The 13,155-nt window shown below is 35.9% G+C and overlaps 1 protein-coding gene across 1 annotated transcript in view; it reads left to right on the forward strand.

The window, feature by feature from the left end:
* The window catches only part of LOC106050514 (neuroendocrine convertase 2-like), a 156,490-nt gene extending 145,183 nt beyond the window's left edge, over window positions 1-11,307 (forward strand). Inside the window, exons 10-14 of the mRNA XM_056024653.1 lie at window positions 1,696-1,796; window positions 4,708-4,941; window positions 7,064-7,228; window positions 9,715-9,947; window positions 10,928-11,307. Of these exons, the coding sequence (XP_055880628.1) occupies window positions 1,696-1,796; window positions 4,708-4,941; window positions 7,064-7,228; window positions 9,715-9,947; window positions 10,928-10,995 (801 nt within the window). The 3' untranslated portion in view covers window positions 10,996-11,307. The remainder of the gene's footprint in view (window positions 1-1,695; window positions 1,797-4,707; window positions 4,942-7,063; window positions 7,229-9,714; window positions 9,948-10,927) is intronic.
* The last annotated feature ends 1,848 nt before the right edge of the window (window positions 11,308-13,155 follow it).

Consider the following 13,155-nt stretch of genomic DNA (forward strand, 5'->3'; position numbering starts at 1 on the left):
CAGTGAGTAGGTCCACCTAAATGGTCCAGTAAGTTGTAGCGCTATGGAAAGTCTCTGGATTAGGAAGGTTCACTCATTTGGAAGGCCTATTAGGAAAGTATAGCAAGAACACTCCCAAGTAGGCTCTCAGGTGTTCTACATTTTCTTTGGGATTATAATCAAACTATCTCAATTCTAAGATGAAAGAATTCCATTAGTTTGCTAATGAAGAATTTAAGTGGTTATTTAAACACTAACATGGATTGCTAACCAATAACAAATTGGACATTGGACTAATCTCAGTTGGAACGCACGCTCCTTGATCCCAAATTAAAAACATTACAAGATAAGCACTGATTGGTGGATATGATCAAATGTATAAATGTTAAACTTGCATAGGTCAGTGCCTCAACAAGCAGATAACAGACGGCATTGGTTGGGGGAAAAATGGCAATATATAAAGTGATGATAATAGTATGCACTTGATGTGGTCTATTCAGTTTGACACCTCCACATACACACACACACATAATGTTGATATCAATGTAAGCCATTGTAACAATAGGAAATTCTCCTCCTCCCCTAAAAAACAACATCTCTCTCCCCCAGCCGCCTACGTGTATTTGTTTGTTATCTTGAAATAGTGTTTGACCCAGACTGTTTCCCCTCTCTCAGACTGTTTCCCCTCTCCCAGACTGTTTCCCCTCTCCCAGACTGTTTCCCCTCTCTCAGACTGTTTCCCCTCTCCCAGACTGTTTCCCCTCTCCCAGACTGTTTCCCCTCTCCCAGACTGTTTCCCCTCTCCCAGACTGTTTCCCCTCTCTCAGACTGTTTCCCCTCTCCCAGACTGTTTCCCCTCTTTCTAGTGTTGCTGTGTTGTTCTAAAAACTGTTAGAGAATGCCTTCAAAACTTAAAGTGTTTTTACAAAGCTTATATTAAGCTGAAATTTTGCACAATTATTTCTTTTACCTGACAAAACAAGAATCAATTTTTTTTTAATTAGTTAATAAACTATTGGTAATTGATTATTTTGTATGGAATCTGGAACAGGGGAAAGAAATTGTACTTGAGTGTTGTGGTGGTAAAAGTTGATTTAGTCCCCTTTATACTTTGTAGAGTGAAAAATTTGAAACTAACAATAGATAGCTATAAAACCTTCTATTTTCATTTCACTGGCACAGTGGTAAGTGTATTAGCTTGATGATACTTGAGCCCTCTACTTCGACTTCTGTTCATTCACCTTGTTTGTATAACTGCATTGAAACAACGATCACCTAGATACCTCTCTTCTTTCTCTTCCTTCACCCCGCACCAACTGGTCCAGACAAGTGATTAGGATCTTAGCGTAGTGAGAAAGCTAAAAGCATGAAATGGCGCTAAACAAAAACAATTGGTAAAAATATTTGGATTCGCACAGATTGTTAGTCTAGATGTATTATAAATATGGCTAATTGACACAACTACATTTAATATAAAATTTGTTTAAAAATGTATTTTTTTTTCTATGAACTTACTGTGTCTGTCTAGATCTAGTTGAAACTTAAAACTATTATTTATTGTAAGTAACAAGAAAAAAATGAATCAATACTTCTTTTATTTTTTTAAGAAACGTCCGTAATTTATAAGATAAGATAAGTTGGTGTCGGGTTCACTTGTAGTTAACCTAGTTGACTATTTTTAAACATATCGCCTAAACAAATATTATTGTGTTTCAGGCAACCACTGACCTATACAACAACTGTACAGCTAGCCACTCAGGGACATCAGCGGCAGCACCGGAAGCTGCCGGAGTGTTCGCTTTAGCACTGGAGGCCAAGTAAGTTGTGAATTTGACAATTATTTTTTTTTAATATAGACAAAGGTCTAAGACATTTTGAAGAGGGGTGGAGCTTTAAAAAAAAAAGCATGGACCAATAATTTGAATTTCAAAAAAGGAAAGGGAGACTAGTAGAGTCAACTAAACACCAAAAACCATTTTGCCACTCAGAAAATGTTAGCTTGAATTGGACCAGCCGATTATACTAATGACCCAAGGCATTGGTGTAGCTAGGGTATATGTGCGGCAGTTCTCCATGATGCTCTCAAATAAAAAAAGAAAGAAAGAAAACAGCTAAAAGACATTTTGATTCGAAATAATGATTATTCATTGTTAAAATATCAATAATTTGCAACAAAATCAAGTATACAAAAAGATATTAGGCCTACAAATGAATCGTACGTGATTTCTTGCAGGCACTATCAATATTTTATAATAGTTATCAATATTTTATAATAGTTATCAATATTTTCCACCAGCTCTTGTTCAATGGACGAAATTAACAAATTATTGAATCGTAAATAATTTTTGAGCATTTTTAGTTTGTTAAAAATCGCTTGTATGTAGCCACACTTAATTCTCCAGAATGATTTCGATCTGGGTATTCAATAGTTGACAAAAATTCATATTTATCTGCTACGTTATGAAATTACACTAATCGGGTCACTTTTTTTTTTTAACAAACCGGTCCAAGGGAGAATCCATTTTCTCGGTAATTTGTGTGTTACTACAGAATCTTCCCCTTATTTCGACTGGCATCTTTTTCTTATGGCCACTTCGTGTTTGAGGCTAACCCCCAGATCTGAGCACATGCATTCGGCAAAGGTAGGCCAAATACTGGCCTCAACCAGCCCTCATCCATGTCCTCCCCCTACTAATATTTATGATTGTATTTAATGTTTTCAGTTTGAGTGCATAGTATCGAATTGACAATCTTTGGGGTTATTTAAAAGTAGCCTTGCGCGTCGTTAAATTTCAGATAATACAGCCGCCCAAAACCCAAGTTAGGTAAGAATATCAAAAGACTGTATATTAACTAACAGACCACCTGCTTCAGATCTAGAATGAATTTTCATCTGTACTTTTCAATGGTTCCAGAGTCTCTATAATTTTTGAAGCGATTTTGACGCGGCTTCTCCTCGGCACGGGTTTCAATCAAGCGCTTACGGCTATTTAAATGAACTCCTAAGATTGTCTAGATCACGAGTCTAGAGATATATTTATAAAATCTAAATCTAGATGAAAACAATGTAATGAACAATGAAATAAAACAAAAAAGTAGTCCTACCATCAGAACTTTGACCCTCATATAAAAACCAATGAATGTTCCATGTGCCATAGAAAAAAAAAGTGGGCTTGTAAAAGTGCATTGCCTTTAAACATTGAAACAAATTTAGGAAATTGGACTGGTCTACAGCTAACATTTCATTGAAGAAGATAAGAAAATAACAGTATAATAAAAGAAATATATTTTAATTTACTTTTTCAAATGCAGTAGTTTGTTTTCATGTATGAACAATGTGTGGTTTGATGCCCCCCCACCCACCAACCTCACATTGCTAGCTACGCCTCTGCTCCACGGTGTGATCTACTTCACCGAAATTGACAAAATCCTTCAGTGATGCCCAGTGGGTCACATTCTGCTCTCGGGTCCCTCAAAACGTTTGCCCACACTGCAAGCTACACAGGCTCGGTTCCATTAGACATGCACTTAGAAGAAATGTGGTCAGTCCCTCGGCTGAACAAGATTTAGAACCGCTGGTTTATTTAATCCAATTACACTTCTTTTCAATATATACGTGGCGATGTGCAAATTACGTTAATATTAGCTAGCGACCCCCCCCCCTCCCCTTGCTAGACAAATGTAGAAGTTAGGATAATACATAGAGATAAACGTTGTAACTATAGTAGACAGAGATACAAGTTTGAACTATATTAGATATACTTTGTTCAACCGCTGTCTGGGTTTTGTTATATAACCTTGTCAAGCGCTGTCTGGGTTTTGTTATATAACCTTGTCAAGCGCTGTCTGGGTTTTGTTATATAACCTTGTCAAGCGCTGTCTGGGTTTTGTTATATAACTAACGACCGCTGTCTGGGTTTTGTTATATAACCTTGTCAAGCGCTGTCTGGGTTTTGTTATATAACCTTGTCAAGCGCTGTCTGGGTTTTGTTATATAACCTTATCAACCGCTGTCTGAGTTTTTTTATATAACCTTGTCAAGCGCTGTCTGGGTTTTGTTATATAACCTTGTCAACCGCTGTCTGGGTTTTGTTATATAACCTTATCAACCGCTGTCTGGGTTTTGTTATATAACCTTATCAACCGCTGTCTGAGTTTTGTTATATAACCTTGTCAAGCGCTGTCTGGGTTTTGTTATATAACCTTGTCAAGCGCAGTCTGGGTTTTGTTATATAACCTTGTCAACCGCTGTCTGGGTTTTGTTATATAACCTTGTCAAGCGCTGTCTGGGTTTTGTTATATAACCTTGTCAAGCGCTGTCTGGGTTTTGTTATATAACCTTATCAACCGCTGTCTGGGTTTTGTTATATAACCTTATCAACCGCTGTCTGGGTTTTGTTATATAACCTTATCAACCGCTGTCTGGGTTTTGTTATATAACCTTATCAACCGCTGTCTGGGTTTTGTTATATAACCTTATCAACCGCTGTCTGGGTTTTGTTATATGATCTGATCAACCGCTGTCTGTGTTTTGTTGTATAACCCTTTCGTCCATTTGCCTGGGTTTAAATTTAAACCCCTATTATGACCTTGAAGTTTCATTGGGTGGTGTATGTTAAAAAGACATGACGTAAGCGAAATGTCAGACAATGTGGACATTCCCTGCTTTAAATAGTTCTAAAAACACACAATATGTCTGACTGGAATGTTTACTATTTCTATGTCCAGTCGTAACTTAACCTGGCGTGATATGCAACACCTAACAGTGCTGACCTCCAAGAGAAACAGCCTGTACGACTCCAATGGCATCCACCACTGGAAGCTGAACGGTGCCCATCTCCTGTTCAACCATTTGTTTGGATACGGTGTGTTGGACGCTGCCAGCATGGTGGACCTGGCCAAACAGTGGAAAGGACTTCCAGAAAGGTTTCATTGCAAAGCAGGAACTGTCACTGCAGAGAAGTGAGTCCAATAGGTTAGGGATGTAGCATCGAATCTCTTTCTGTCTGTGTGTGTCTGTGTGTTTCTCTCCTTCTCTAACATTCCTTACCTCTCTTTCTCCTTCTCTCTCTCTCTTCCTCTCTCTCTCTTTCTCTCTCTCTCTCTCTCTTCCTCTCTCTCTCTCTTCCTCTCTCTCTCTTCCTCTCTCTCTCTCTCTCTTCCTCTCCCTTCCTCTCTCTCTCTTCCTCTCTCTCTCTTCCTCTCCCTTCCTCTCTCTCTCTCTTCCTCTCTCTCTCTCTTCCTGTATCTCTCTTCCTCTCTCTTTCCTACTCGACTTTTCTCTCACATCCCTGTCTCAAATGATAGTTGTAATGACTCGCACATTTTGTACTGCTACTAACTACTTGTATGTGCTGTGCATAGAATTGAACTATCCCTGAATTGGTTCATCTGTTGACATCCACACGTAAAGGTTTTCTCTGACTTTGTCTTAACACAAGGCTGAGGCCTTTAAACAACATTTCTTATAGGCCACATTTAGAACTTAAAAACGAAAGGCGTCAAGTGTAAACTATACTTTATCTTTCACATGGCCTTCTAGAAACCAAGTCTTTACGTGGAAACAAACAAGTTTATCTGGCAGGGATGTCGCTTACCTTGGGTGCAAGGGATTGATCATTTCGAGACGTTGGGTTTTAAATTTCCATTAACGGATCTCTGGTGAGATCCACGAGCAGCAAAAAGGAAGGGAGATAATACTTGAAATTCAAAGAAGGGATTTTTTTTCCTTTAGTTCATTATTTCACTTTCGAAATAGCTTGTAGGGTCTATATGTGAAACTGTAAAAAAAAATGTATATGACATATAAGGGTCTATATAGCATACGTCTATATAATGGTACAGGACAGAGGAATCAGAGATTCTTCAATGTTGTAATGTGGGCTGGGTCACTGAGTGTTATTGGACAATCGACCTCGTTTTATTCTATCCTTTACCTTTTTGTTCTTGTTTTTAACCTATGCAAGATAAACAAGATTTATATCAAGAAGATTAATATTAACAAGATTTATCAACAAGATTTATATGAACAAGATTTACATCAACAAGGTTTATATCAAAAAGGTTTATAGCAAAAAGGTTTATATCAAAAAGGTTTATATCAAAAAGGTTTATATCAAAAAGGTTTATACCAAAAAGGTTTATATCAAAAAGGTTTATATCAACAAGGTTTATATCAAAAAGGTTTTTATCAACTAGATTTATATCAACAAGGTTTATATCTACAAAATGTATATCTACAAGGTTTATATCAACAAGATTTATATAACTAGATTTATATAACAAAGTTTATATCAACAAGGTTTTCCATAATTGTTTCTTGTTGAACTGTCGCCTTTACTTTATTTGAATAGAAACTGGGTGGTGTGGTTTTTTGTTAGGGAAAAGGGGGGGGGGGAGAATAGAGTACTAAAACATCTAAATTTTAAAAAAAATGCAAACCTTGCTATCTCAATCTAAGAACCGTTGTGTTCAAACTAAAACATCTAAATTGAAAAAAAAATGCTAGCCTTGCTATCTCAATCTAAGAACCGTTGTGTTCAAACTAAAACATTTTAAATGAAAAAAAAAATGCTAGCCTTGCTATCTCAATCTAAGAACCGTTGTGTTCAAGCTAAAACATTTAAATTGAAAAAAAAAATGCTAGCCTTGCTATCTCAATCTAAGAACCGTTGTGTTCAAACGTAGTCCTGTTAAGACGTGGTTCTGTTTGTTGAACTATTTCCAAGCATTCTTTCAGAAATAAAGAATGTTATTTCCTAGCCCCAACCCCCTACATAGCAGATGACAGCGCACATCACAGAAACCATCATAACAACACTAGCACTCGACAAGGCAGCCATCCAACTTTCAAAGGGTTCAATAATAATTTTTTTTTTTGGGGGGGGGGGGGGGGGGCGAGGTAATAACGGGGCCCTTCCAATGCTTGCATAGTAATGGGGTATCCATTGCCAATTTACACAGGGCCCCATCACTATGAAAAATTCTGGACACTTGTACAAATTTGTGCTGGCATATTGAATAAGAAATTTGCGTTGAACTCACTTGTGGATGATCTATTTTAATGCTTCAATGTCACTTTCAGGGAATTTACGTTTGGCAAACCTCTGCGCATGACCATAGAGTCTGACGGATGTGTTGGCACAGGCGATGAAGTCAACTACTTAGAGCATGTTCAAGCCTTTGTCAGCCTCAGGTCAACATACAGAGGCTGTGTCACCATGTACCTTACTTCTCCCATGGGAACAACGTAAGTGTATGCGACTCACGTCTGCTCATTACTGCCTTGACCTTCGAAATTTGACCAAGATAAAAACAAATGGCAATGGGATAGAAATTGGGGCTATTTTACATTTTTCTTTAAGTCTTTTGACAGTTTATTAAACTTTAGTAAGCTTAAAAGAGTTACTGATTTTATGATGTGGGATTTCATAAAGCAGTGAAAGAGACTACGCCGTCACTATACATACTTCATTTAATAATACTTTTGAGTGTCAGTTACTTAGACACACTTTATTTAATGATACTTTTGTGTGCCAGTTACTTAGACACACTTCATTTAATGATACTTTTGTGTGTCAGTTACTTAGACACACTTTATTTAATGATACTTTTGTGTGCCAGTTACTTAGACACACTTTATTTAATGATACTTTTGTGTGTCAGTTACTTAGACACACTTCATTTAATGATACTTTTGTGTGTCAGTTACTTAGACACACTTCATTTAATGATACTTTTGTGTGTCAGTTACTTAGACGCACTTCATTTAATGATACTTTTGTGTGTCAGTTACTTAGACGCACTTCATTTAATGATACTTTTGTGTGCCAGTTACTTAGACACACTTTATTTAATGATACTTTTGTGTGTCAGTTACTTAGACGCACTTCATTTAATGATAATTTTGTGTGTCAGTTACTTAGACACACTTCATTTAATGATAATTTTGTGTGCCAGTTACTTAGACGCACTTCATTTAATGATAATTTTGTGTGCCAGTTACTTAGACGCACTTTATTTAATGATACTTTTGTGTGCCAGTTACTTAGACGCACTTTATTTAATGATACTTTTGTGTGTCAGTTACTTAGACGCACTTCATTTAATGATACTTTTGTGTGCCAGTTACTTAGATGCACTTCATTTAATGATAATTTTGTGTGCCAGTTACTTAGATGCACTTTATTTAATGATACTTTTGTGTGCCAGTTACTTAGACACACTTTATTTAATGATACTTTTGTGTGCCAGTTACTTAGACACACTTTATTTAATGATACTTTTGTGTGCCAGTTACTTAGACACACTTTATTTAATGATACTTTTGTGTGTCAGTTACTTAGACACACTTCATTTAATGATACTTTTGTGTGTCAGTTACTTAGACACACTTTATTTAATGATACTTTTGTGTGTCAGTTACTTAGACACACTTTATTTAATGATACTTTTGTGTGCCAGTTACTCAAAATAAATGAATGAACATTACCAGGAACCTTCAAAATGACATAAATATGGAAGCTTGAGAAAATAGATTTTTATTTTCATTGAAAATGAATTGTACTTTGTCATCGGATAGCGCATTACTGATACATTGCTCTTTAGATCATTGATAAACTAGTTTTGTGTTTTTCATTAGGTCAATGATAAATGAATGTTATAATCTCTATTAAGTCAAAGCTACATTAATATGTTGTTCTTGATTAGGTCAGTGCTAAACTAATAGGTTGTTTTTTAGCGGCCCACGAAAGGGGAAAAGACGCTATTAGTTTTGTGCGAAATATCTGTCCGTCTGTCCCGTTTAGATCTCGTAAACTAGAAAAGATATTGAAAATCCGACATCACAATATTTTTTTTACCATTCAAAGTTCTGATGCAACGGCTACTTTTTTTATCCTGAAAGCGAAAAATCTAATTTTTAAAATAAGTTATGCAAGCAGTTTTTTAAAGAGAAAAAGCTAATTAGTATGCATTATAAGTTAGACCTAATTTAAAACGAATAGTGATCTTATAAATATCATTTTCTTGTACAATTTTTTTTGTAGTATGTATTACTTTTAAGAATTCGAATACAAGATTAAGCCTTATCAAAACAATTACATTATGTAAAGACCAGGAGAGGCTCGGTAAAGCGCATAGCTTCCGAACCGAGGATCCCGGGTTCGAATCCTGGTGAAGACTGGGATTTTCAACTTCGGAATCCTTGGGCGCCTCTGAGTCTACCCAGCTCTAATGGGTACTTGACATTAGTTGGGGAAAACTAAAGGCGGTTGGTCGTTGTGCTGGCTACATGACACCCTCGTTAACCGTAGGCCACAAAAACAGATGAACTTTACATCATCTGCCCTATAGACCACAAGGTCTGAAAGGGGAACTAATAAGGTCAGGTTCACATCTAACTTTGCATTCACTTGCGCCTATCCGTTGATCTGCAGCACCATTGGGGCACTACACAAGATCTGTCAACCTTCTTTCTCCATTCTTATCTCTCATTTGTCTTTGATATAATTTCATTTTGGATGTTCTTTCTGAAATATTGAAGCCTGCCTGGGTGGACCACTTCGGGGGCCTATTTTAAGTTTGTGTTTCCACACAAACTGTCTTTGTAACCTTGTTTTAATTAGGTCAGTGCTAAGCAAAAAAGTTTTTTTATGTGCTCATTGCTAAACTAATAGATTGTTCTTGATGACCTCAATATTAAGCATGCTAAATTGATATGTTGTTTTTGATTAGATCAATGATCCTTAGCCAAAGGCCTAATGATGATGATGACAAAAATGGTTTCACCCGCTGGCCCTTCATGACCACCCACACATGGGCTGAACTCTCCCATGGAACATGGACGCTGGACATTGTCATGGAGCCAATTATTGGTGTCCAGAGAAGGCCAGAGACTGGTGTCTTTAAAGAATGGACACTTGTATTGCATGGAACAAAGACTGCCCCCTATGCCAACCAGCCAGTAGGTAAGGAACCAAGCAAGTGTTCTAATGAACACATTTTGTAAGAGCAGCATTTGTAACCATGTGGTCATTCTTGCATCTAGTTTGACTAAGATTATTTCTGTCAAATGACAACATAGTATGAACAGAGCAGCATTCAAATGACAAAGGAAGCAAACTTTTGTTGTCAATTTTAAAGATAATCCACATTTTTACTTTATCGGACTATAATAGTAAAATGATAAATGTTGACATCACTCATGGGCATAACCAGGATTTTTTTTGTGGGGGAGGGGTTGTAGTGATTTTTTTCCTACACACATAGCCTACATATATTTGTGTGTGTTCCTATGTGATTAATCTTTATTACATAAAGTTTGTTTGTATTATGGAAAAGGTTCTTTCTGGAGCTAGTGGAATGACAGTAAACACCCCTCTCTTGCCAGCTAGGTAGTCTGGGAGAGCGCTATGATTTCCACATCTGGGTCTGGGGCTAGCATTATTTCCAGCCATTTGAAACTAAAAAAAAATGCATATTCTGAGATGTCTACAGTGCACTATTCCACCACTTTTTATATTAAAAGATTGTAGGTCAAATATCAAATCTTATTCACTGCACTTTATTGATGGAGCCCAGCTACTGGTAGAATTTGGTAACTATAGTTTTGCTTTTTTGTATTGGAAAAATTCCATCCCACCCACTCACTCCTGCTGCGGGATTTCATTTTAAGGTGTGGTTTGAACAGCCAACCTCCCCTCCTGACTACGCCCATGATCACTCACTATATGTGTTGATAATACTAATCTTTATGCATGTTGATATCTTTATGCATACTTTTTTTTTATAAACTTGACATATTGCTATGTTTTTTTGATAAAACTTGACATGTTGATATCACAGTGTTGATAAAATTTGAGTCTATAGCTCCAAACTAATTTGCTTACACAACTGCCAAATGTTTTATTCCCCACCAAACAAATTTGTGTTTTGTTATGTTTTTCAGATAAAGACAAACATGAGAAGCTATATTTAGTACGTAGGGCACACGAGAGTGGTGTTGTGGAGGAGTAGTCTCTCTTCATAAATCTGTTGCATTTCAACACTAGCTCCATAGTGAGGGCATTTGGTCTGAGATCTTTCCATCTTCTTGGGACAAAAGTCTTCTTTTATTTATTTCTTCTGGAGTGGACAATGTATCTACCATGAATAAATCAAACTGCCAGATGTACTGTGTTATTGCTAAGTTGTTTTCAACTAGTATTAGTCCACTTTTTTTTTCAGGTTTTTTTTTTTTTTGTTTTTAATTTTTCAGTTTTGTTTTGTTTGTTGTTGTCTTTCACATGTATTTTATTTTTCTAGGTCAGTGCTTGGTTAACAAGAATTTTTAAAAAAGGCTACATTATAAAAAAAATATTTTTTTATGTTTTCATAGACTGTATAGTACATTCTCTAAGGCTGTACTGTATATTCTCTAAAGTTGTACTGTACATTCTTTAAGGCTGTACTGTATATTCTCTAAGACTGTATAGTGTTGTTCAATAGTAACAATTTTCCTTTGAACATTGATTTCCCATCATCTTTATGGGCAGTTAAGATGTGCAAACATTTTGGGGGAAAATATTTTTTATATTTATCAGTTTCTCAAAGTGGTTTTTCTTATTCATAATGTCACACCTTGCAGAAGTGACATATGTGTTCACAGATAGTGCTGTCACATCAATGTCCAAAGTGGTCATTGTTTTAGTTTATTTATTTTCGCCCTTTAAGTTCACTTGTCTTATGGCGTCCGTCACAAATAGACCATGGGACAAAAGAAAATGCCACATTGTCATGTTGTTTTGTCATCATAGTCGATGTCATATAGATGTCATGTGTGTCACCCCCATGGCTGCAGTGTATATAATGTCTTCGCTACTTCATTTTCACAGTGCTTTTTAAAAGAAAATTATCCACAACTAATGTGTGACATTTTATACTGGAGAATAAGGTACAGGCTGGATGTACAAAGAATAATGGAAAAAGTTCATGATAAAATTAAGGGGTATCATCAAACACAGACAAATGGTCATGATAAAATAAAGGGGTATCATCAAACACAGACAAAAGTTCATGTTTTCAAAAACACTCAATTTAATATATCCTTGATTTTACTTCCCCCCCCCCCCCCCCCCCCCCCATATCTTGTTAGAAACTAAAGTCATTTTCTGTTACCACCAGCAATAAAAATTTAGGCAGATAGATGGTCTGGGGTCACCAGGTCAAGGTTGTCATCATGTCTACTTTAATTGACTTCACTTCCGTTTACTATCAATGGCAAATGTTATACAAATGTGTTATGTTTTAGAAGTCTTGGTGAACTAATGTCTCGTCTCTATGTTTCAGTGTTAGACTAGACTGTCATGGTGAAATATTGATCAGTGTTACTGTCATTCTTTTTTTTTTTGTTTTGATTCTAAGACATCTTGTTTATGAAAAAAACCCAGAAATCAGTGATTTTGTGATGTAAATATGTTGTTGCTGAGTTGTAAAACCCAATGATTAATTGAATCAGTTAATTGCCCGGTTCAGTGAGATTTCCTAATTAGGTTCCCTTCTATGTGTCTACTTCATCCAATACACAATTACTTTTTTTTTCTAGCATCCTTATAAATACTGAACAAGATGTAAAAACTAAGTTGACTAGTAGTTTGCATTAAATCTATGTAGAACAGGGTTTTAGGCCATTTGAAAACAGAAAATAAACTGTTATGTTCATCTTTATAGGAGACAAACAAAGGTCATTTATAATTACCAATAGGCTGTTCTAAAGCTCCTCACTTATCCATTACATTAATTTAATTTCTTATACAAATGTAGCAAATGATATAAAAATATATTCACATTTAATGTGCACTAATTTTGGCATTGGTATTCTAAGGTCTAGAAATTATATTGGCCTTTTAAAACTAACGCACATTTATTAAAATACTATCATATGTTTTTTGTTTTATTTAAAACATGCAGAAACAGAACGTAATCACCTTTTTAAAGAGAGACAACCGAGTATATTCATTTATTTAATCCATTGAAATAGACATGGACAATTCTTATTTTTTTAAATTATTCCCCCCCCCCCCTTTTTTTCTAATACAGTAAGTATTATCTTGAAGCACTTTTTAAAATTTAGAATTATAACATAGTTCAAAAATTATTTTGGACAAAACTGCTTTACATATTAGACTTATTTCTATT

The sequence above is a fragment of the Biomphalaria glabrata genome, chromosome 3 (genome assembly GCF_947242115.1).
Source record: "Biomphalaria glabrata chromosome 3, xgBioGlab47.1, whole genome shotgun sequence".
NCBI lineage: Eukaryota > Metazoa > Mollusca > Gastropoda > Planorbidae > Biomphalaria > Biomphalaria glabrata.